The 24,764-nt window shown below is 34.2% G+C and overlaps 6 protein-coding genes across 15 annotated transcripts in view; 3 read left to right on the top strand and 3 right to left on the bottom strand.

The window, feature by feature from the left end:
* The window catches only part of LOC108563284 (DNA-directed RNA polymerase III subunit RPC5), a 37,527-nt gene extending 30,218 nt beyond the window's left edge, over positions 1-7,309 (top strand). Inside the window, exons 2-5 of one of the 2 annotated variants that reach the window (XM_017921921.1) lie at positions 5,166-5,403; positions 5,482-6,304; positions 6,364-6,572; positions 6,638-7,309. In XM_017921921.1, coding sequence (XP_017777410.1) covers positions 5,353-5,403; positions 5,482-6,304; positions 6,364-6,572; positions 6,638-7,012 — 1,458 coding nt within the window. In that variant the 5' untranslated portion in view covers positions 5,166-5,352 and the 3' untranslated portion in view covers positions 7,013-7,309. Of the gene's footprint in view, positions 1-5,092; positions 5,404-5,481; positions 6,305-6,363; positions 6,573-6,637 lie in introns of those variants that run through there. The other variant, XM_017921913.1, reaches the window with a different exon arrangement.
* LOC108563304 (serine-enriched protein) lies at positions 291-4,129 on the bottom strand. Of its 6 annotated transcripts, none has more exons than XM_017921940.1 (9): positions 3,809-4,129; positions 2,685-2,924; positions 2,516-2,626; positions 2,294-2,329; positions 1,917-2,034; positions 1,699-1,856; positions 1,500-1,647; positions 859-1,025; positions 291-796 (listed from the first exon to the last, which is right to left on the bottom strand). In XM_017921940.1, exons 2-9 carry the CDS (start codon positions 2,922-2,924, stop codon positions 617-619), a joined length of 1,158 nt encoding a protein of 385 aa, XP_017777429.1. In that variant the 5' UTR covers positions 3,809-4,129; the 3' UTR covers positions 291-616. The 6 variants fall into 6 exon arrangements, with proteins under 6 accessions (XP_017777429.1, XP_017777438.1, XP_017777446.1 ...); XM_017921949.1 differs by having other exon boundaries at positions 2,685-2,912; XM_017921972.1 differs by having other exon boundaries at positions 661-792.
* A 328-nt stretch (positions 7,310-7,637) lies between the features above and the next one.
* Positions 7,638-18,166, bottom strand: LOC108563490 (multiple inositol polyphosphate phosphatase 1-like). 4 transcript variants are annotated; one of them, XM_017922196.1, is made up of 9 exons: positions 18,151-18,166; positions 12,554-12,560; positions 11,214-12,112; positions 10,874-11,057; positions 10,441-10,582; positions 8,955-9,176; positions 8,699-8,898; positions 8,259-8,633; positions 7,639-8,203 (listed from the first exon to the last, which is right to left on the bottom strand). In XM_017922196.1, exons 3-9 carry the CDS (start codon positions 12,106-12,108, stop codon positions 7,963-7,965), a joined length of 2,259 nt encoding a protein of 752 aa, XP_017777685.1. In that variant the 5' UTR covers positions 12,109-12,112; positions 12,554-12,560; positions 18,151-18,166; the 3' UTR covers positions 7,639-7,962. The 4 variants fall into 4 exon arrangements, with proteins under 4 accessions (XP_017777693.1, XP_017777685.1, XP_017777681.1 ...); XM_017922204.1 differs by lacking the exons at positions 12,554-12,560; positions 18,151-18,166 and adding an exon at positions 16,538-16,652 and having other exon boundaries at positions 7,638-8,203; XM_017922192.1 differs by lacking the exons at positions 12,554-12,560; positions 18,151-18,166 and adding an exon at positions 17,945-17,971.
* A 170-nt stretch (positions 18,167-18,336) lies between these two features.
* On the top strand, positions 18,337-19,706 carry LOC108563525 (E3 ubiquitin-protein ligase CHIP). The gene is made up of 6 exons (XM_017922227.1): positions 18,337-18,644; positions 18,705-18,903; positions 18,958-19,202; positions 19,257-19,313; positions 19,370-19,486; positions 19,556-19,706. Exons 1-6 carry the CDS (start codon positions 18,525-18,527, stop codon positions 19,679-19,681), a joined length of 864 nt encoding a protein of 287 aa, XP_017777716.1. The 5' UTR covers positions 18,337-18,524; the 3' UTR covers positions 19,682-19,706.
* A 130-nt stretch (positions 19,707-19,836) lies between these two features.
* Positions 19,837-22,475, bottom strand: LOC108563517. Its single transcript, XM_017922215.1, has 7 exons — positions 22,307-22,475; positions 22,188-22,249; positions 21,547-21,669; positions 21,019-21,487; positions 20,390-20,820; positions 20,098-20,329; positions 19,837-20,015 (listed from the first exon to the last, which is right to left on the bottom strand). Exons 1-7 carry the CDS (start codon positions 22,323-22,325, stop codon positions 19,933-19,935), a joined length of 1,419 nt encoding a protein of 472 aa, XP_017777704.1. The 5' UTR covers positions 22,326-22,475; the 3' UTR covers positions 19,837-19,932.
* Positions 22,476-23,539: 1,064 nt separating this feature from the next.
* Positions 23,540-24,725, top strand: LOC108563468 (UPF0454 protein C12orf49 homolog). Its single transcript, XM_017922152.1, has 4 exons — positions 23,540-23,871; positions 23,935-24,085; positions 24,141-24,292; positions 24,349-24,725. The coding sequence occupies exons 1-4, from the start codon at positions 23,770-23,772 to the stop codon at positions 24,556-24,558; spliced, it is 615 nt and encodes a 204-aa protein (XP_017777641.1). The 5' UTR covers positions 23,540-23,769; the 3' UTR covers positions 24,559-24,725.
* Positions 24,726-24,764: the final 39 nt, after the last annotated feature.

The following is a 24,764-nucleotide window of genomic DNA, read 5'->3' as shown; positions in this document are numbered from 1 at the left end:
CATATGCAAGCCACTGTTGCGCCGCGCAACGGAAAGAGTTTTAAGGAAGAGAGTGGTAAACTTTGGTAATTCGGATCAATTAGGGTATGGTGCATTTCGTCTTATTTAGTCTGCAATTTTTTGGAAAAGGTGATGATTGCAGATTATATTTAAATAAAATATATGAGTACGCCGATCGAAATCGAGCTGATTGTTTTTGTAAGTAATATGAACATGCAGTTCGATGGTTACATAAATATGTTATGTATATAAAATTTGATAGCAAACGTAACTTTTCATATATATATATATTTTTTTTATAAATAATTTAGATTTATTTTTATTATCTTCTTTTTTCAGAACACTTTTGTGTCTCCGTTCGGCTAGAACCTTTTATTACTGCATGAAAATATTGCTTGAGTGATTGTATTTTTGGTTATTGTTTGATGATGATGATGTGAGTTATTCAATGAAGTTTATGTTGAGTTGTTTAATGATGAAGGTTGTGTACGGATGGTGTGGTTTTCTTGAGAACGATGGTGAAGGTGAAGGAATGGGCAGGTGAGGAATGGGTCGTCGGTGGGGCCGAATGGTGTTGTTGAAGAGGTTGAGGTTGCGGCGCGCCAGTGGCCTTATGTTAGTTGGAGGTGGAGTGCTTGCCGTCGGAAGAAGCGAGTTCGCTGGAACCGCTAGAGCTCAACGTCGTGTTGGATCCGTACGGATCCAACGAACTCTGCACAGACATGGACCTTCCCTGAGCGTGTCTCCTCACTCGATTCGGGGACAACTTTCCGGGGTCGACGCTTGCCGGGTCTGCCTACAACAATAACCCGTTGTAATTACAATTCAGGAAGACTACAGAAGACAACGATCCTTCACCTGATATGCCAACGCGTTCATTATTATGCTGTACGGCACCAATCCCAAAGGATGTATCTCCCTCATCAGCACATTGGCTGGAATCTTATGGAACTGGATGTACTCCAAGAAGTTACCAATCACATCCTTCAAATTCGTATTCGGATTGCTATCGCAATATTTCTTTCCTAAAACAAAAGAAAAATGTTCAAATTTTAAATATTTTGCTCAAATACAAATATTATGTTCATAACGTAACGAAAACCAAAAGTTGTACAAATGAATAGAAGTGTCAATTATGTTTCTGTTTTAATATAGATATCGAATGAAAAGAAAGAAATGTGTTTCCGTTTCGTAATCAACAATGAAACGTTGTGCATTCGATACTTGAATACGCGCGATTACATCAACTCCTCTCAATTCATGTCAGTTCCATACATCGAGTATGAATAAAGCTCTAATGATGATAAATACAAATCTCATCCGCGATTTCCAAACTCGAAACATAAATATTTTTATATCGTATTTATTTGCTTTACAGAATGTTGTAAAATTGTTCTTTAAACTTCCTGGATTTAGTGGTTTCGAATATACGTAAATATTATATTAATTTTGAAAGTAATCTTTTTATCTTCCTGTTATTGAGTAAACGTTAAACTTACCCCACATTAAAGCAGCTTGAAACTTGGTGAATTCGTCTGCCTGCAATTCGTCTCTAACCAAAATCAACCTTACCACATGTTGCGGAAGCAACGTGAACGATCCCAAATTCAAAACTTCATTTCCATGTTCATCGACGAATTCTAAAACCTATTGTAATACGTTATTAATGTACAAGTATGCGCGAAATTTGATTTATACCTTCTGGACTAAAGATTTGGTGCACTTGTATTGGATGTACCTTTCGGCTGAAGCCAAAAGGGCGCAAACCGTGTCCACATTGATGCAGCATTGCACGAAACCTGCGCAAGCTCTTCTGAGCTCATCGAGACCGTAATAATCGGCTGCGTTCATGACACCTAATTAATAGATTTTTAATTAATTTACTATTGATGAGGAATAAGTAGGTCTTTTTTTACCCAATAGAGTTCTTGGCTGCAAGGTAACGCATCCCGTGTGGATGTACTCAATGAGCTGTCTGAAAACATCTGGTTCAAATTCCTCGATGATTAACGTTTGGTGCTGTTGAGATTGAGGCTGATAAATTACAAGAGAAGAAAGAAAACATCATGATAGAAGTTAGTTGGTTAGCGTAGGTTTTGGAGTATCTAGAATGTTCATGCTTTGGGAGGTGGAGGAGCGAGGGTGCCCAGAAAAAGAGTTGTTAATCATGCAGTTCATTTGTGTGGAATGATGTCGGCGTTCGGTGCTTTCTACTCAAAGAACAGAAGTCAGAAATGAACAAGTGATAATAGTGAAAAAGAATATTTGATGGTCGCTGGAGGTTACGGATTACCTCTTGGATAGGAGCCAACTGCTGGGTGTAGCCTCTCTGGATGGCAACAACAACAATTAGTGGTTTTTTTTTCTCTCACACGCACACGCATTCAATTACATTATTTTTTTTTGTTAGTTAATTTAAATGTTCATACCATTGACGGGAATGTAAATATATACCAATCAGAGCCCAACTAAAGCAAATCATTGGTATCGCGATGATCGTCCAAAAGTAACTTACCTGTTGCGAAGAGTTTTGTAGGTTCAGTAAGGGCTCTGAGGAGCGTTTCAAGAAAATCCGTAACTTGTTTTCGCGAGGCGGAGGCTCTTTTTTCCGCTGAGGACTCGGAGCCTGAGATAAAGAGACAATTTTAACTGTTCTTTAAGAACTCTTTGTATATATGAATTACTTGATACAGCATTTTGTGGAACACCCGAGATCTGGCAGCGAGGACTGCTTTCACGGCGCAGACGGGTTCACGGGTGTCGCCCACCAAGAAAGTCACGTCGCACAGTTCGGGCATTGAAGCCAAGAACTTCATGTCCTCAGCTAAGCCCGATTTGTTCTCGAATGTACTTAAATCCGGCTCGGCTTCCGCCATCATATTATACGTTGGAAGCAGCAGACTTTGAGGCATCTGGAACAACATCTATCAATAACATTGGTCAAAAGGTTTCTAAAGCTTTAAACTAAATACAAACAGTTAACATAATCAATAACTTGCTTGCTACCAATCAGCTACATCAATTAAAAATTTACTCAAAGAAGAGAAGCAAAAAAAAATGGATGGATAAATTTATTGGTTTATTTAGAAGTAATAGCAATATATTACTATAACAAATTGGAAACTTATAAGTCCTAAAAAAAATGAAATATTTCTTAGAGTTAGTACTTTTTATAGTTCTATTATTCTCTAGTATAAACTTTCTGATAATTTCAAGTATAAAACTTAACGTTTAGAAAATGTATGATATTAGACTTACGAAATCAATTGTAAGCAGCAAATTAAGTTGCGTGGATGATTTAATTTTTGTTTTGCTGAAGTTCCTGAAAAACTTTATTTATTCAGGTGAGGTTTCCATCCGTTTGATTTCCTCCGCGAGTTATTTATTTACTCAGGCGCACTGCATTTTACGAATCGCCCGAAGACAGTTGATTTTTGTTAAAGACGACCGACGCACATATCAAAATCAAGGTTTAAAATTGGATTTCCTACGTTTATTTTGCATCCGAGCTGCGTCCTATTTAACGCTGCAATCGAATGATATCCACTATTCATAACTATTCTCGTTAATCATTTCAGTACATGATACAATTGTTAAAGATGCGGTTGAATTACATGTAAATGCAGCGATAAGGATATTAGTAATATCCGTTCCATATAATGAATACCCTTAAGTTTTCCTTGGAAATTCTTACTCATGGCAACGCGAATTGAACTTTTAATGAATATTACGAGATGGATAAACAATATTTAATGTTCGTTTGGGATCAGCTGGGAAAAACCAACAAGTAATCAATATGTTAGCGTACCTGTTGAGTTTTGGCTTCCTGCAGTTTTCACAAAGAAACAGATATTCACCTCGACGGAAGGAATTGATGCTCGGATATACGGAACTAGAGGATGCGTTCCTCAGAGCTGTTGATTTTCGTTGACCATCGTCGCCGTCCGCACAACTCAGCACAACTTCCAAACTTAGGCGAAATACGAAAAGGCTTGGACGGGGAAAAGCATACGAACAGTAGTAGTTGTCCCAGCCCACAGAACTGAGAAAATTTCCCCGCATGCGTAAGCCTAACGATTGGTTTGCTGCTTCCTCTCCACGCAATGAATTTTATCTTTTTTTTTCTGTTCCTGCCATATACCATGATAATCACTTTAAAGAGTACAGTGTAATATAATATTGCCTCATATAATTCTTACTTACTTATTTTTTTTTTGATAAAACCATTTACAATGCGGTTTAGAGTAAAATTATGTTTTATTTCCTCATATGAGATTATCTTTATAATAGAGCAAATCATTACATATATTTTAGTCAGGGAATTCACGTTAGAAAAAAGCAATTTTGTCCTTTCCTGCAAAACTTACAAATTTCCGTACATTCATTTTCTCACGGACAAAAAGGACTTTGATGTTATTTCTTTAAAACCGCTCCCTTCAAAGAATCTTATAGAATACCTTGACCATTACAAAGTAATAAAATAAATGACTTTAATTTATTATCTAAATAGAAAACGTTGTCCAAATATCTTAATTCAATAACATTTCAATAAAACTATTCAACAAATTATATTGATTAAATAGAAAAAAGTTAGAACTACAAAAACGATACCTGTTCTATCTAACTACCTAAGATATTGAGAAAGACATACAGAACTTTTTGAACATGTCCTAAACATACATTTCAAATAATCAAAAATATACACTAATTATGTTTTCTTTCAATTTTCTAAATTATTATAGAAAACATCAATGTTCACATAAAGTGATTGGTACAAGGAATTTAACAATATATGTTACTATATTCTACAAAATTATCTTTTACTAATAATCTTTTAAGAATAATTATTAGTTTGGTTTAAATCATTAAATTCAAGTAAAATAACATAAATTATGTAATTTATTGTAATATTTAGTATATTTGTTCTAATAGTATCATTATTATATGTTGTTAGACAAAACTTATGTTTAATAATAATTTAACAATAAATTAAAACAAGTGTAAAATGCAATGTGTATTTGGATATATTTTTAAATAATAATTTAAAAAATAAACTTGTTGATTGTCAGGCAACCAAATATACACAGATAATTAGGTAAATAATATACAGAGGTCAGTGCATATCGAAAGTATCGTTGGAAATACCGAATCACCACGTTTTTCAGACTTACGTCTTTAGTAAAAGCAGATGAGCTGGAGAGAGTCCAATAGAGCAACGTGATTGCGAGATGAGACATTCCTTAATTTAAAAAGCTTGCATTCAGTTGAAATTCCTGCCGTTGGCAAGTACTAAAGTTAACGAAAGTTAACGGCGTATGTTGAAAGTTTCCGTGCCACAAAACAATTTCAAAAATGGAAGTCGACGATAATCAGACCGTTGATTTGGATCCGGTAGTTAAAGAGGTACGAATTTCATTAATTTCCATGTCCCAATTAAGGTTATAAAGCCATGTGTTTTAATACTGATATGTTTTCCTTCAGATTCCCATTTATCTATCGAAGCGTCTAGAGAAACAGCTCTATGTGTTCCAATATCCATTCAGGCCGAAGCTCTCTAAAACTGAACTGGCCATTGAGAAATCCTACCTGAAACCGGACAACAAAGAAGTGAAACTGGAGATGGGAATTGACACTAGTTCCTCTAATTTTGATATCACCAAAGCAGAGCAGATAGCCATGGAGGTAGATGGAATGCAGACTGACAAGAACAAAGATAAGGAGGTTGTGTTTGAGAATGAGTACATGGACAAAATTATATTGACATCAAGCAATGTGGTGCAGAACACAGATAAATATGCTATTGGTGTCTTCAATGGTAAGGAGTATCACATAAGTCCTCTGGAGGGGTTTCTGCAGATGAAACCTTGCCTGGATTACTTGAATAAGGTCAAGAGAAAGAGGGACACTAATACAGATGATGAAGATGATCCTGAGGCTGGACCAAGTGCAGCCGAAGCTGTCACAGTGAAATTTTCAAGGAACAGAAATGATAAGCAAATGAAATCTAGGGATGTCAGTTATAAGAAGCTGAAGGAAAAAAGAGATGCTGAAAGCTGGATTGAATGCAAGTGGAATACAAGCACCAGCTCAACCAGTGAGATTACCAAGCAGAAACTATTTTCAGAGTGCTTCGATGATATTGGTCAGGGGATAAATGTGAAACCCTCAGAGTATATTAAAATTTTGGTGCCTGATGATAAAGAGGAAGCCATTATTAAACCTTCGCTACCCTCAAATGTTGTCTCTTTGCATGCATTGAGAGCATTGCCATTGTTGGAACAGTGCAGGTTACTTTTGAAAGATGGTAAGACTTTAATTGTGTTTCTATTTCAATACAAAATTTGTTAAAATTTTTATTTGCAGCAAAAATTATACAATTTCAACAGCTCATTATTTTGTTGGCTGGCTGTGATGGCGCGACTTCTGAAGCGTTACTGAAGACTTTACCTCAAGTTGCTGTTTTAGTTCGCGGTAATTGGATAGTAAAATCTGAAATTTTGTATCCGCAAGATACGTTTTCGGCTGTGGGCGGTGTTCCAGCTGAACTCATGTGTCGATCTCGTGATTATGTGGTAAGTTTTTAACACAAATTAAAGTCTATTAAATTGTTTTTTTATATAACGCAACGTTTTTTCAGTTATATTTATTTACTAAGAAGCAATTTATAACAAGGAAAGAGGTCTGCTTGCGTTTACCAATCGAAGAGATTAAGGAAATATTTACGGGGATTTCGAAATTGGATCGAAGCAAACGCTGGTCTTTGGTGCTTCCCACTGACACAGATTTTATGGGAAAGCACTTCGAAGTGGTTGAAAGGCAGCAGGCGCTTTGGGAACAGAGAGTAAAGCAACTGGAGAGCTTCATGGAATGCAAGGAAAAGGAGAAAGAGAAGAAGCATCGGCGGAAGAGTAAGAGCGTCTGCGAGGAAGCGCAGAGCAAAGAATCCGACCTTGACTCGAGCGTGGAAAAGCCGACGTCGCCGGAAGCGGTTCGGAAGAAAAAAGCCAAATGATATTTCTACAACATAGGATTATTGTAATGAAATTGAAGACTTATTAGTATGTTATCTAGTCTTTGCAATTTCGGAAGATTGGAATCCAGTTCCTCTTTATTTTTCTACGGAGAAAAGAAAGATACAAATTGCTGTTATTTTTGTATGACTTGTATTATTATTGCCTTTACATTTTAACTTTTTTTGTGATATTAATGTAAATCGATTACGTTTTTTTTTTCTAAACTCAGCTATTTGTTTCATGTCGAATGTATTATATTAAGATAATTATATGAAATACACTATAATATATTTATGTCCGATAATCGTTTATTTCTTTCGCAAGTTTTGATATTTTACTGGAAATGATCAATGTACAAAATGTGTATATAAATTGTTATAAATAAATTAATGTAAATTATACATTTAATTGATGAGATTCTCCAAATATTACATAATCATTCATATTAAAACTGAACACTTATTTTTTTTAAGTTCATCCCAAGTTCGGAAGTCGTTCATACTTACAAAACTACTTTTGGGTCAAGGAATAAAATAATAAAAACGTTTTAAAATATTTTAATGTATTCTTTCTTAGAAATAAAAACCTAATTTTATATAATAAAAAAACGACGAATCTTAAACGAAATAAATGTAACTTTTGGTAGTTAAATGATAAACTATCTCCGAACCTACTGAACACACAATGAAACTGAAAGAAATGTAATAAATGCATTCGTTTCATTAACACAAAAAAATAGAAATCTAATTGTACAAAATCAATATACGTAGAAGCTCTTGTAAACTACACGGAGTAGGCAGCGGAAACGTAATAGAACAGTTGCATATTTACAATTAGTGAGAAAATTATAAAAGTTTCGACGAACTCGTTATATACACGAAGCCTTAAAAAACTGCGATTAATGGCTGCAAAAATTGTACTTGATACTAAAACTATTTGAGAAGTAAGATTAAAAAAGGTGTTTAGAGAGGAGGCCGAAGAGCGCCGAGAAAATGAGAACCACGGCAGCGCTAGCATTGGAGTGTGCAGCTCCGCGTTCGCAGAAGTCCAACCTACAGTTCTGTGCCAACATTTGGTACTTATCTCTGACCACCTCCCAAGAGCACAATCCGACTGAACACTCAGGGAATTCCACGGGATTCTCGTTCATGAAGAACATCACCTTATACTTGTCGTTTTGGTTGTCGCATCTGTAATGAATTTATAGTTAAATGTAAGGTTTTATTGTCTTTTTTTTAAACATACTGGTAGAGGACTGCGGCAATGTTTCCAGAGAACGGCGCCAACTGGGAGGTCCTCCATTGCCTCCTATCCATTTGATAATAGTTGTCGGCCGTTAAGATGCCTTGATCTTGACCGATTCCCAAAGCCACCATAAGCTTCAGTATCTCATCGATGTTCCTGAAGTGCACGATACCTTTCGCTTGATTAGTGGAGCCATCAACAATGCGTTCAAATCTCTCGTACAAGTCTTTAAGTAATCCACAGCCTAGGTTTTTGTTTAAATGCTCATGTCCGTATCCCGATCTGTAATAGTAGAAGAGATCTTCGCCGTACTCGAGCAATTTGTGTTGAGCGTGAGTGAACGCCACGCACCATGGAGAAGGTCTCGTAATGAACCTAAGATCAAATTGAAAAAAAGTTTGAGTTTTCTATTTGAGGGGAATTATTTATGAGCTATGTACCAAGACTTTTCGTATCTGCACAAGTCGTACATGTCCTCGATAATGGTATCGTTCAACGTGTGTCTGAAGCCTAGCCTCCTGAAGACATCCCTGACCATATCCCTGTATTCAGGTTTCTGCTTGAAAGTTTGATACTCAGAGGCTGTACTCCTATCTTCATCGGAGCGTTGCTCATAAGTTTTGCACCTGGAATCCGGAGTCTACAAACAATCATCAAATTAAAAACCTGTATGAAATCATCACTTTATGCACTCACAGATCCATACTGCGATGATTCACGGTTCTCACTGAACGACGGTGAATAAGAGCCCTGCGAGAACGGCGAGTAAATCTGATTCTGATTGCTGTTATCTCCGTAACTATTGAAGCTAGCAGGATTCCTCACGGTGGCATGCACCCTTTGGGCGTCGTTTCCGAAAAGTCCTTGAATGAACGCCTGATAGGATTCGTAGGACTTGTCTCCTTCTGTATATTCGAACTGGAAGAGAACAACAATTAAGGCGTGACTCATAGCATTGCGTAACGGATTCCTTGGGAACACATTTTCGGCGCATTTCAGGCGGAGGACCGGACTCCGAAAACCGGTTTACCTGTTCAAAATATGTTTCGCCACTATTTCAACGGACACAGCAGGAAAATCGAAAACGCTGCCTTTTAAATCCGCGCGCATTCTCGTTTTCAAGAACAAAATAGAAAGCTGCTGCTCACAATATCCAATGCACCGGCAATAATAGCTAAATAAGATTTAATAAGCACACGCAACGTGTACAAGAGATGCGATTTTTTTTCTATATGAAATAATCGCTCGCTTGTAATGACTTCATAGAATTGCAATCTGACTGAGTCATATTATTCAATGCTAGTTTATGTTCTGTTACTTAAGGCCGTTTATGTTGGGCGTGTTTCCTTACTATGTATATTGTACTTTGTTAGCGTTACAAAATTGCATCTTTGATAAAAAATAATATAAACGTACTGTACAAACAAATATAAAGTGGCGTAGGTCGTCATATAAAACCGCGTTGTGATATTAACAAACTAGAAATACAAAATAAAAATCTACATAACAACAAACACACTTATTCTCATACTTTTTTAGCGATAGAAACCAAATTAGTATTTGAAGGAATTAAAGATCAACAAGCTTCGATACTGACCTTCAAACAAGCACCTATCGCCAGATTTAGAAATGATGCTATTCCACGTCCAAGCAATAATTACACGTTGTTATTTTTTTAATTGCTAACAGTGTACGTTTAAATGAGAAAAATATTAAATATAGTTTATTTTTTCAATGCCACGTAAACTATGCATATTTATAAATGTATATCGCGATTTTGTTTAGAATTTATGGAAATTAAACAAGAGTTTAATAACATCAACGTATTTAATAAAATGTAAACTAAATCTATGATGTTTTTAATTATTGCAAAAAAAAAAGTGAAATTTATAATTTTTGTAAATACATTTCTATTGATATTTGGCTGAATTGTCTTTTGTATGTTTTGAATAGTACGTTTATATTTAGAAAATCTTATTAGCTTAATATGTTAAGTGACGCTCACCTAGATTTATTTAACATAGATTTACATTTAGTTCATGTCGTGTTTGAGTGTTCATTAAACCGTGTTAAAGTACATATTTGTTTATTGCAAGTTATTAGTGAAATTTGAAGCTATTGGTTTTTCGTAACCCAAAATTATTTATATTTATATTAATGTAGAAGTAATAAATTGACTCACGTAATACTGTGTCTCGCTGTACGGGACGAGAAGATCCCTAAAACGGCTCTGAATCCTTCTGGCGATGAACTTTAAATCTTCGGCACCTTGGCTACTCAAAGATCCGGACTTGTGCTCGTTGACTGTCTCATTCCATCCCCAACTGAAGGAAACAAACACATCATAAAAATTTAAATCACAGATGCCAAAGTTGCTGCATTTGCGTACGTATGCGTATACATTCGAGTCCATTTAAAATTCCAGTACACACCTGCACAGCTGTACAGTTAACATGCTCATTGCGTAACTCACGCACAACCCGTGTTCCGTGATTTCATTTGCGGTCAATGCATCCCATAATCGTGACGTAAACATATTATCATTTATGCTTGCCCACCATTATAGTTTACATGTGATTTTATTTGAAAGGGAAGAAAAATGCTGATTAACGTACCTTCTTATCAAGGAGTAATCCTCGGCGCAGAGTCTTCCCCTGTTCGGATAGGATCCGCGTTCACCATAGTTCTTCATGATCTGATCGTGAATCCTCTGCAGATTCCTGTACCTCTCGATGGACATTCGATCAGGGATGCTGGTGCCCTCCCTGAACGCGCTCCAATATTGCACCGGTTTACATTCTGCAAATTAAGATCAATTGAATAAGCGATGACCGAATTTAATTGGCTTAGGTGACCGAAGCCAATTAACCTTGTGACTCAAAGGCTAACTTGCTTCTTATTTTTATTTCTTCATCATTTTGGTAATGCATTTCGCTAATTAAATTTAGTACTCACGTGGGACTACGTGCTGATTAGAGGTTTTTCCGTAAACGAATTGGTACGAAGTCTTGCTGCCCATCCTAACATAAGCATCTGAATCAGTGGAATAACAATACTCTTCGCAACATTTGCCATCGTCATCTCCGAATTTTCCAGTTCCGTAGTTGCTTTCGTTGTTTCTGAATCTATCGTCGCGGTTATCATTGTTACGGTTGAAGTCTCCCCTGTTTCCATCCCTGTTGTAAGGATCGTTCTGATTCCTGTTGTAAGGATCGTTCGGATTCTTGTTGTACGGATCGTTGGGGTTCCTGTTCTGTGAGTCATTGGCGCCATAGGGATCGTTCGGGTTCCTGTTGAAATCGTTTCTGTTGTCGTTGCGGTTGTACGTATTCTGGTTCCTGTTGTAGGGATCGTTTTGGTTCCTGTTGTAAGGATCGCTGGGGTTCCTGTTGTACGGATCATTTTGGTTTTTATTATACGGATCATTTTGGTTCCTGTTGTAGGGATCGTTCTGATTACGGTTGTACGGATTATTCTGGTTCTTATTGTAAGGATCGTTTTGGTTCCTGTTGTACGGATCGTTCTGATTCCTGTTGTTCGGATCACTAGGATTCCTGTTGTACGGATCGTTCGCATTGTACGGATCACGATTGTAGGGATCCGATGAATTGTACCTCTGTTCATTACGACCGTAATTCCTGTTGTAAGGATCATAATTTCCCGTTTGATTATTCCTGCTGTCGTACTGATTCCGATTGTAATTGTCCCTGCCGTATTGATCCCTGTTCGTGTTGTACGGATCGTAGGATTCGCCCCTGTTCCTGTCCTCGTCGTAGATGTCGCCGAAAATTGATTTCGCCGCGATCAACAGGAACAGCCATTTCAGGATCAAGTACGTCTGCACCTCCATTTTCCTGAAACAATACGTACCGAACATGAATTTATTGTTGTTGTCAACAGCAACAACTAATGTCATTTCAAAGTTGCCTTTAAGTTAATTGTAAGTTTATAATCAAAGAAGATGTGCAAATTCTGTAACAGTATTATATGGTTCCTCATTTTGGTATTCATAGCACCCTTCATTGCCACTATTTGCGCTGAATTGTATGTCTTCTTCCACTGCTGCGGTGCTTGTTCAGAATGTTGCGAGGTAAGTTTTTATACCTAACAACAAAAATTTACTATTTTATTTTCTCAATTTCAAATTTTTACTGGCCCATTATTTGACCATTGCTTTTCCGATCTTTACAAATTAAATTACTTAAATATAATACATCATAATCATTGAATCTTCAATTACATTTCATCATAAGTTACCATAGAAACATAATAACCTTTAGCATTCGCAGTTCAACCAATATTAAATAAACAAAATTAATTTAAACAATTTTTTATCAAGATGCTTTGCGAAAAACAATGATTTATTATTTAAATCATTAATTAACATTAATATTCCTGATATCACTTAAAATTGCACAAAAAAACAAGAAAATTACATCGTTTTGATATGACTAACAACGAATATGACCTTCTCATAACTTCTTATATAACACATTGACGCTAATTCTATGATTTAAAATAACATTGACAGTCGCTCATAATTAGTTCGTGGTTTGTTCTGATGATACATAAATAATAATACGTTTTATCTAATACAAAAGTTAGAAACTTTGAAGTAAGAAATTAAAATTTTGTTCTAAAATAAAATTTATTTTTTTATATAAATTTCTTGCAAAAAAAAAATAATGAGATGTACGTATTCATTCATCATATCTAGATTAATGCAATTGCCGTTTATTATATAAACATAATTAAATATGCATTGTGCTTTTGTTATATTATGTTATTTTTTGTATGAACAATAGCACGCTTTTAATATGAGGATTACGTATACGAATTTACTTGACGCTTCTTAACTTGCAATTAAGTAATATGAAAGCAAAAATAAATATTTCTTTCGATTCTAAATATCTTTTGAAAGATAAACCTTTGAGAAATTCAATTGCAAGAATGTAGATATTTTCCTTGCACGATGGAAAATTTGTTCGAGTGGAACTTGTCGCGTTTTGTTTGCATGGATTTACGTAATATGGTGAACTGGTTCACTTGATGCTAGCTAGATATGTACATGTTTGGGTTAGCAGAGAAAGCAAAGATCAATGCAATAAACATAACGGTCTAACTATATTATATAAAAAAACTTGCTTGATTTGTCTTGTTCGGTACAAAATAAGGAAAACCAAATAAAAAGCAATTATTTTTATAGTAAATTACATTTTTACACTACTAAATACTTCATAACACATTCTATTTCCCATACAATTTATGTAATACAAAATCTGAAGTTAATTGGATATATTTGATAAAATCTGTTTCAATGAAATCCTTATTGCAATAAACAGCAATGATTTTAACGTATTTGTATAAATTTTCAGCCGTTTACTGATTGCCTATTAAAAGGAGTTCAATTTCCTCGACTATGTGCGGATAAGATGGTAGCAGGAGAAGGATGTGGAAATAGTTAATTAGTTAAAAGAATACAAAACCTACCCACAAAAAAAAAACGATAAAACAGTGATTATTTAGTGGAATCTCATTCAGGAGAAACCGAACAATCGAATCGTCATTTGCGGCAGAATGTAATGTAAGTTTAATTAAGAAAACGCATTTAGCTCGAAGGATCCCGACAAGGCCTTCCTCGTAGCAATTGCATAAGACAATGTTATCGACATGCAAATGCTTCCCCGACCGGTAAAGTGCTTTAGTGCGGGTGATGATAGTGTTTATCACCTGCCTCCATTTTTTTGTGTGGTTCGAGTTTACCGGTGATTTCGCTACAAAATGTTGTAATTTCATTATGAATATAAAGAAATAATACACGAAAATTACATTATATTATTGCTTGAAGTACCTGCATGACCGTATTTCAGGCAAAAATATTTATGTTTTTTACCTTGACTCTTAATCATCTCCGTTACGCGTTCGAGTTACATGCATATAATAATGACAGGAAAAAAAATATGGGAACTATAAATAACTTCTGCTTTTATTTGTTCTTGTTTCGATACGTTTTCCGTTCGCAGCAAGCATAGCGTTTAGTCAAATTCAACAAGTGCTATTTCCATGCTGGTTCGTTTAGGTAATCACCTACGAATTAGGTTTATAGCTTATTACTAGATGCTTAAGTCGTTCACTAATGTTCAATTAAAATACTATTAAAGTAAAAGCGCGCATCTACTTTCCTAAAATTATATTGTCATGATCTTCGCTCTGTACTGTTTTTTTTTTACAAATTGCTTTTACACGATTCAGGATATTTATTCTACAAACTGTTCCTGTTTTTAGTTGATTTTAAATGAATTGAATCACGAATTGTTTTTCAAACTTATTAAATTCGAATTTTCATAATACTTAGTTCACTAATTGTACAAAATAAATATGAAAATCTTCAGCTACTATTAAAATTCATGTTTTCTTTTTAATGCAATTCTAAACAATTCTAACTCTGACTAAAGCATTCACTCTCGACGTGTTCCTTGAGTCATGCAGCGCAGAATGTGTAAATAAACATGAAGTAAATAAAAAAAAACATTTCAACCATTAGCAAAACAAGGATATAAAAAAAGTTGATGTTTAAAACATTTGTTTCAGATTTTACTAAATTTCTCAATTATTACTATAAATCTTATTACTATTCTTAAATAACATATTTTTAAGTTAAGTCAAAAAAAATGAAAATAACTAAAATTTCCATTATTTTATAAATTTTTATAAAAGCAGTTGAAACTTAATTTACAATATTAGTGTTTTATTGAAAATAAGAACTCTGAAATAGGAAATTCCAAAACATTAAATATAAAAATTACTTTAAATAACTTTTTTGAGAAGAAAATCACATTAGTATTCGTTAATCAAATTCAATGTTTTTTTTTTGTCAACTTAGAATTTGTTTTCATATTGTTTGGTGTAATTGCTAGTTGAATTACTATCGTGTACTGAAACGGAAGTTTCAAAACGTGTCTACCTGGATACACATTGTAGTATGTGTATGTGCTTTAAATATCCATTTGGAAATATCGAACATTCACTATTCCACACATATATTAACAATATTTGTATATATTACTTATTTTATATTGTATATTTATTGTGTTTAATGTAATAATGAAGGAATTACGCGGAATGTAGTTTTTGTATGAATAATTGAAAGATGGATAAATCGATGATGATTCCACCGATATTAGCTTCAGAAGATAAGTGTCTTTGCGTGGGAATCAAACAAAGTTCATGACACCGGTGCGATGCTGAATAATTGAGGAGAGTTGCGATTGAGCGACAGGTCATTCTCAGTTCTTTCCATTTGAAATAGGAAATCAAGTAAATAAGTAAAAAAAACATCGATTCGCTTATCGCGAATCAATTGAAACGAAAGACCAATTGTCCCATTTAGCGAGGACGGTGATAAGAAGTAAATTGTAGTTACTGCTGCTGCTGTTGAATGTTATCCTCTGGGTCGAGATCATTGTCCCAAACGCGTCGCCGTAACTGTAAAATTTGGTTTTAGAAGGTGCGGTTCTCCGATGGCTTCTCCAAATGTGAAAGTTCACGTTGCGCAAATCGCGTCGGGAGAAAAACAGTTCTCATGGAAAAGCTTTTTTCTCTTTGATACTTTCTAAACCAACAGAACGTTTAGATGACAGAAGAGAAGATGCTCATCGATGCTGCATCGCAACACCAGTTTCAGTGTTTTCGCATTTCGTTAATGTATTCTGTACACATGTAAATCGACTCTGCGTGTAGCATTTAAAGTTGGACACTGTATGGTATTTTTTTTTTGTTAACGGTAAGAAATTCGAGAAGTTTAATGGTATGATCATGTATATTAATAAGAAGATAAGCTCAGATTACTGAATAAATATTTGCTACAATTATTATTATTGTTTTTAAAGTTTGTTATTAGTAAACAAATGGAAACAACATACCTAAGTTGTAATTAATCCTGTATATATATTGATTTGAATTTGCGCTGCTGCTAACCACCGGTCACTAAAGCTACGGTCACAATAAACCGAGAGTTTGAAAGAAGAAAAAAATAAGTGTTTGAATGGCCCGGAGGGCTCGATGTATGGGAACGCGGGTTTCGTAGGTGCGTCCTGCAAACGGAACCACTCTTTAATGAATGCAGCGAGTCGCGAGTATAAAACTTGACCAACGAAATACATCACCCCCTACTCTCCTCACACACATCCACACACAATCGCAACTAGCAGTCAGGAGCTCATACAATAATTTTCCGTACGGCTACCTTGTGATTCTATTTATGATGTATGTCTTCTTACCTAACGCCGAAGACTCTTGCGTTCCCCATGCATTTGACGATCTGAAGGACTATGCACCAAACTGTTTGGATGCGCACTTGGAATGAGCCAAGGATTTGCGTTATGCATCCGAAAATCCCATCGATTCAACAACATTTATTTTTAATGTTACGATCGGTTTGCGTGATGAGTTTTAGTTATCTCATATTTTCGACACACGAAAATCCTCGCTCGTTTCAGTCTCGGATCCAAAGGATACATATTTCTGCGGCGAATACCTTTTGGACGTCTCATTTGAGACACGCACGGTGACGTGATTACGAAGAAATAAATGATATTCATTTAGGAAAGTTTGTTTTTCTATTTATTCATTCTTATATAATAATGTATGATACATTTATGATAATTGTACTTATTTCATAGAAGATTCATTTTGTTCATAACATTGGAATATTGCACAATCTACATAAACGAAATAAAATGAATATTTGAAAAGACTTTTTCATAGTTATAATTTAATAATGTGATAAATATAAAAATATATTTTTTCTTCCTATTTAAAATTATTAAATTTTTCATATATTTATTCTTGAATTTATTTTTTCTCATATCTATCGTTTTCTTTACATGTTAAGATCATTAATAAGAAAGTTGATGATAAAGATGAAATACACAATTGAGAGAGAAATATGTCGCTACGTACATTAACATTGAAAGGAAAAGAGAAAACCTTGGAAATCGTTGGGAATGTTGAATTATTAATTTGATTCCCGTTCGCTCAAAGAACATTTGTATTCTTCAAGGGTTCAAACAATTACTTCTCAGTTTATTTCCTTACTGTAAATGCTATTCTTTATTTTAAGAAAAAAAATGAGTTATATAAAATAGTTTAGTTGCAGAATCCATAATTGGTAAAAATATTAGTTTATAAGTTACAAATAATTCAAATTAAACTAAAAATATGTCATATTATTTGTTAATTAGATAAATACATTTTTAACATTTTCTTTCTAATTAGGTTGCTGTGATTTCAACCTGTAATTCGCGTTCAAAATTGAAAAAATTGAACGCTCGAAAAAACAGTGTTTTCCAATTTTAGTAATTTTCTCGGAAAATGTAATAGATTGAATGGATCCAAAAGATGCATGTTCTAGTATTGTTTCTGATCACACATATTTCCAAACTTGTGTTCGGACATGTTATTTGTGATTAATTTTTGTACAACATTTAATAATGCAAGTGTTATTAAATTTTGTACAAAAATTAACTACGAAGAAATAAAAATATCCATACATATGAAGGAAAATTCTTTCACTATATGAGTAAAAATCTGAAAAGGATTATGCTCGTTAAGCGAGTTTTTATTGTATGTTTTATTGTATGTATGTATTTAAAAAATAGATTAAAATAAACAAAATTCTTACTTACAAATACTCTTCAATGTAGACATCACAATTATTTAATAAAAAACGACAAAAGAAACAGATACATCTTCCAAAAATATTATATTTTATTAAAAAAATTATCAATTTTTGTTTGCACAGTTATTTTTTTTATCACTAAATATCTCCTTGTAACAAGTTAGAGTTTTTAGAATTTTGTTCGTAAGTCGGGGAATATTTATGATTTTGTATTATGAGGTACAGGTGTGTAATTTTACAGTTGTATTATGAAGCAACAAAATATTGCGATAGATTATTTTTTTCATGTACTAAAATGTCCTTCTGTTGTATTGACCTTAATTACATTGATTAGGGTAATAATTTAAATTTGCTTTAAATTAGATATGCAACACAATATGCTATTACTACTGTTCATAAAAGACTTAGGCTATCTGAGGATTTGGTTGTAAGTAAAATTGTATAAGCATTGGAGTATCAGAGCAAGCAAAAACAATAGTGGTGTTTAGATGAAAAGTTCAATTACAGGTGTAATTACAGATAAAGTATAGTGCGGTGATTTTGTGCGGCGAAATAACAATCTTCCACGTCCAAAAATTTTAGCAAAAATGAGTAAACATATGTATTCAACACAAAACCTGACGGACAAGGAGCTCAAAGAGCAGGGAAATAGGATGTTTATTTTAAGAAAATATGATGACGCCGTTAATTATTATAGTAAAGCAATAGTAAGTCCATTTGAGGTATTTATTAAAAAAAAAAGTAGTAACACATCTGTTTTGGTGCAGATTAAGAATCCAGATGTTGCACATTATTTCACAAACAGGGCTCTGTGTCACCTGAAACTGCAGAGATGGGAAAAGGCTTGCACAGACTGTCGCAGAGCCCTAGACATGGACCCAACTTTGGTTAAGGGCCACTTTTTCCTTGGGCAAGCTCTGTTAGAGACTGAAAATCATGATGAATCCATAAAGCACTTGCAGAGAGGTATTTTCAAAAATTATTTTTTTTGCAATATATATTGATACAAGTTAATTTTAGCTTTTGATCTGTCGAAAGAACAAAAATTAAATTTTGGTGATGACATTGCATCTCATTTGAGGGCAGCAAGAAAGAAAAGGTTCTGTATGCAGGAGGAGAAGAGGATTGCTCAGGAAATTGAACTGCAAACTTATTTGAACAAACTGCTTGTTGAGGATAAGGAGAAACATCTGAAAGTACTTGATGAACTTGAGTATGATGCTGAACAGAAGGAATTCAAAGCGCAGCACATTCAAGATAAATGTGTATGTTATTTGCGAGAATTTCGTGTTTTAACAGTAATGAAAATGATATTTTAGGAAACTTATATGAATGAATTGAACACGATTTTCGCTAAAGTTGATGACAAGAGAAGGGTGAGCGTAATCTATAGTTAAAATTAAGATATATATAAACGTTGTCTTTTGTTTAGAAGCGTGACGTTCCCGATTATCTTTGCGGTAAGATAAGTTTTGAAATTCTCCAAGAACCTGTGATAACACCTAGTGGTATAACTTATGAAAAGAAAGACATTGAGGAGCATCTGCAAGTAAGTCATTTTCTTACGGACTTTTTCCCACACACAACTTTATTAACACTTATTATTATTATTACACAGAGAGTGGGACACTTCGATCCAGTCACCAGGGTAAAATTAACTCAGGACCAGCTGATTCCGAACTTCGCGATGAAAGAGGTCGTCGATTGCTTCTTACAAGATAACGAATGGGCATTGGATTATTAAGCTATTGTCTCATATTCACAGTAGAATTCGTTTTCTCTCCGTCATATCCTCTTCGTTTCGCTTTTTAAAACCATTCTCTTTAAGAAATATAATTGTTATAATCTTATTTACTCGATTAATAATGAAACTACGATAATTTAAATTATTACATAGTTTTCTATAAATAAAAGTACCGCTTCAAATGATTGTGTTCTAATTAATGAAAACAAAAATAATCTCCTAAAGTGAATTTGTGCACCAAAATATCAATCTTATTCATTTTCATAAACAACGTTGAACAGATCTTTGCAAGCCGTTGTTGCTGCATCCTTCTTGGCTGACTTTTTGTTGGGTCCTGCAAAAACATTATCACGTGATCCTCAAGTTACAAAAAAAAATGTTCACTGCGAAATTATTTAATTTCACATTAAACTCACCATTTCCTATGTAAAATTTTTCATTTACAGAACATTTCATCGTGAAGCAAAGTTTCGGACTTGTGCCAGTAACACAGACCAGATCATAAACCACATTTGGATGCATCTGATGCAGCAACATACATGGATGCAACATCGACGGGTTCTCTGGAAGCTTCTTAGCACCAATCATTTTATCAGGAGGCGGAGTAGTGACCAGTTCCAAAGCAGCATTTTTCTCACTGGGCGTTGCCTGAAAATAAAAACACATAAATACGAAACTCAAACAAATTGAAGCAAACGTAAGTCTTACAGTGTTATCATTTGACCAGGCATCGAACAATTTAAACATCGCAAAGCATGCGACATGTCCTAGCGAGATCTCGCCATCCTCTTCAACCTTCTTCTCGCCACCCTCGCTCTCCGTCATAGAAGCATCAGCAGACTCCGTCTCCGGCGCTTTGTTAAAAACTTTAGAAAGTTTCTTAAGGATAATGTGCTTCAGTGCAGCTTCCGCTGCGGCATTTCGTGCTGCCACTTTACTATGACCGACACCTTCAAACACATTATTATCAACAGTTATTGTGGCCTTGGCACAATCTGGTGTTGCCGTTGTGAAAGTCATAGACAAGTTGGAGGAATCCGCAAGCATTTCATTCAACACAACGACTGCGTTTTTCGGCTGCAGGATCCTCTTCAAATTCATATTCGTCGCTTTCAATTTTTGTACCCTCGACAATTTTGCTGCAAATAAAATATATATTAACACATTTCATCAACAGATTTACTTAGGCCAAGTAATCAGTTTAAATCAGAATTAAGTTTCACATTGCATCTTAAACGTCTCAACGGAATTTCCGGAAACAATAAAATGCTTCAAATTTGCGCAGTGATGTCATCATAGAATTGAAGAAAAATTGAAGAGATGTATATTATATTTACATTTTTTCATCCATTTTGGCTTCGCGCGATTTGCTGCCTCCGAACTATCGCCTGTTTCCGATTTAAGTTTATTGGAACTATCCGTTTCCATTGGTACTTCCGCCTTTGTGATGGTAGGCGGAGCAACTGAAGGCGTGGCTACTGCTGTATGCTTCTTTATGTTTGTAGATTGTGAGGAAATTGAGATTGGTTTTGAATCATTTATCGTTGGTTGTGCCGCTTTCACTGTAGGTTGCGTAACATTTGCTATAAGTTGTTTAACATTTGCTGGCAATTGACTAGTATTGGTTTTAGGGACACTTCCAGAGGTTACAGGTAGAATAGGGGCTGGAGCTATATTTATTACGGGTGTTGGAATTGTTGCTACGGGTGAAGTCATCTTGTTTGGAGGTATATGCTGATTGGCAACCATTAAAAGCTGCTGGTTCATGAAGTTCTTCGCTGCTGCGGCAAGATTAATTTGACCGCCCTAAACAATTTATCAGTATAAATAAAGTAATATGAAAATAAATATATAATTGCAATTACCTGTATAACTGGTTGCGCCTGGCTCATCAATTGAATTTTTACTTGTTTATTAGCCAAGTATTGCTTTTGCTTCTGTTTCTTCTTCATCTGCTTCTGGGGATTTGGCTTCTGATTTCCTTGTTTCTGTACCATCAACAGTGAGCACCGATATTTTAATAACAAAATCACACATAGAGACAATGGAATAATTCACTGTCAATTGACACCACGTCTCAATGAATGATCAAGCTTTTATGCATGTATATCTTGACAATTTATGTCCAAGTGTATGAAAGCAAACTATACAGAATCAAATAAGAATATTTGATTTGTACAATTCTGAAATTTCTATTATTGAACATAATTTCGTTAAGATACAAAGAAACAAGTATTCGACTAATTATGTGTTAAAAAAATATTCTTCTGTAAAGCATTTCGCTTCCAGAAACTTTTTATAGACATAATTAGGACGAACAGTTTTTATAACAGTACCACCACTGAGGCAGGATAAATCCAATGCCTGTTTTTCATATCAAATAAAATTGAATTAATTTTCAGTAGATAATAATGAAACGTCCATCAAAGCTTTACATCAGAAGTTTCAGTAAAATCATGATGGACATTTACAAAATTCATAGGAATAGTGATGTTTAATGTCTTACCTTTTTTGCAGCATTATTCTGACGCCTCTGCCCTACGGCTCCTACGTTGAAAGCGGATGAAACTGAGAAAATATCAATAGTTAAGTAAAACACTAAGGAATATACGACTTTTTACTTACAGAAACCTCCTTGATACATATTGAAGTCAACAAATGATCTACTATGGAATTGAAGCTAAATAATGCTCTTCTATCGTGAAATTTTTGCTTTTGTTTAGGACAAAAACCAATATCCACAAAAAATCTTCACACAGAATAAAAATAATGAAAGTATTGTCAACCACGTTCCAATGGTTCTCAACATTTCATTTAGGTTAAGATTTTCTATTTTTACAGATTAACCAATAAATGAAACTGTTTGGTAACTGTTTAAACCCGATTATTATCAACAAAAACACACAATAACCATTTTCATTGAAAACTTGTATATAATACTACACACCACTACATACATTTACAATAGTATAAATGTTTGAGGATCACAGGTACTTGAACTTAATGATCGGTTTAACATGCAGTCATGCCAACTATAAAGAAATACAAATATTTACAATTTATTGATTAACATCAAAACATTTTTTTATTATACAAGTGCGTCAGTTCTATTAAATCCAGTTTCTTAATATCAAGTACTAATAAACATTCACATTATCATCTTTATTCTTATTATTCTTTAATTAATAACAATTTTGAAAAGTAAAATAAGATAAATAAACTAAAAATTACTTTACATTATTATAAAATTATACTTAAATTGTTAGTTATTTTAATTACATTAATAAGAGAAAACATAATAATACAAATAATATCATTAATTTAACATTAAAAAAAGTATATTTAATGACGTACATTACTAGATGTAATCAAAAACATTGATTAACTCAAATTTGTAAGAATTGTTCATCATTTAATGTTAGTTAAAATTACTCTACAGTTAATAAAAGTAAAGTAACAACAGTATATAAAGTATATTCAGAATTTAAAGATATTTACCAAGATAACTATATCAAAAGAAGATACAACATATTTAAGATATTCAACTATAATTTTAGAATTACTGAATTACAATCAAGTGTGATCATTAAGGTAATGAGGCATGCTTTGGGGGATCACGAACCAAGACATTTTCCTGTAAAATTTAAAATATATGATTGTTTTTAGTATTTTTGGGGCCCTAAAAAACAATTTGTCTAGAGGTCTCAACTATTCTTAATCCACCTCATTATGTGTCATTAACAACAATTATATAAATGTTCATATCAATCTTTAAATTTGAATATTTCATATATATTATAGGCAACCAAATATACGGATTAAGTGTTGATGGTTGCATTATAAGACGTAGTTAGCTAAAATCAATATTTACCATTTCAATTAAATGTATATTAGATAAAAGGATTGAAGAAATGAATAGATATATAAATGCTTCAATATCGATGCTCATTTCATGATATTTCAACCGATTGATTTTCGCACATTGAAATGGCAGACGTCGAAGACATGTTAACAATATAAACATGGCAAGTGAATGGTATTTTGAATAATTCGTATTGAATAAACATGATAAGATTTAAGTTATTAAAATGTGGTATGCAGCCGTCGTGCGATTCATCAGACGTAGAATAGTTTTAGGTATAATATTCAGCATCTCGCTGCTCTACTGCCTCTTCAGTTTCATCGGAAAGGTAAGCAATCTGAAAAACCTAACCTAACGAGCTCTTAAATAATAATTCCAATACGATTTACAGACAGAATTCCTGGACAGCGACGAAGTTGTATCAGTGAAACGAACGCAGCCTTTCATATGGAGAACCCTGCAGCAGCACAACTCCACAGCTGATGGGGAGTTTGTGTGTAGAAATTCTGTGCAGGGAAAAGTACTCATAGTTGATGATCGGGGTAACATCCACTCCTTGAACATTTTTAAATATTTCTTAATAATTATTGTACGCAGGTTACGTTTGCCCGAGAAGCGAGATATTACCAGCAGGATGCTGCAATGATAATCTCTCATCATCCATACAGTATTCCTGTGAAACTTGTAAAAACAATAATTGCTGTGCTATATATGAGTATTGCATTTCCTGCTGCTTGCATCCTGATAAGGTATAATATCAACAACTTATGCATTGTCGTTTTACTTAAATTGGAATTGTTTACAGCGAAATATGTTGGAAAATGTATTGGGAAAAGCGTCGGAGCAGAATAACGTGCTGTTTGCATCCGTAACAGACCACTTCGAATTGTGCCTTGCCAAATGCCGGACCAACTCGCAGAGCGTCCAACACGAGAACTCCTATAAAGACCCGAAGGCTAAACACTGCTACGGCGAGACGGCCCCGGGGATGAACAATGTGGATAACGAGACCTGAAGAACATTGCTATTTTTATTATATACACTCACAAAAACAACCAACGAACTTGCAAACAACACACACACACACTTCCACTCACCAAAGTATCTCCAGTGAAATTTATTTTTTAAGTATGTTATAAGGAAGGTAAATCAATTAAAAATGTCCCCACTAACATATTTCTAATCGAGATATTGTAATTATTTGTAATTTTAAAGGAAAGT

Source organism: Nicrophorus vespilloides, unplaced genomic scaffold, assembly GCF_001412225.1.
Source record: "Nicrophorus vespilloides isolate i.1.1-1 unplaced genomic scaffold, Nicve_v1.0, whole genome shotgun sequence".
Lineage (NCBI taxonomy): Eukaryota > Metazoa > Arthropoda > Insecta > Coleoptera > Silphidae > Nicrophorus > Nicrophorus vespilloides.
The sequence above is the reverse complement of the archived record's forward strand: the minus strand, read 5'-3'. Positions and strand labels throughout refer to the sequence as shown.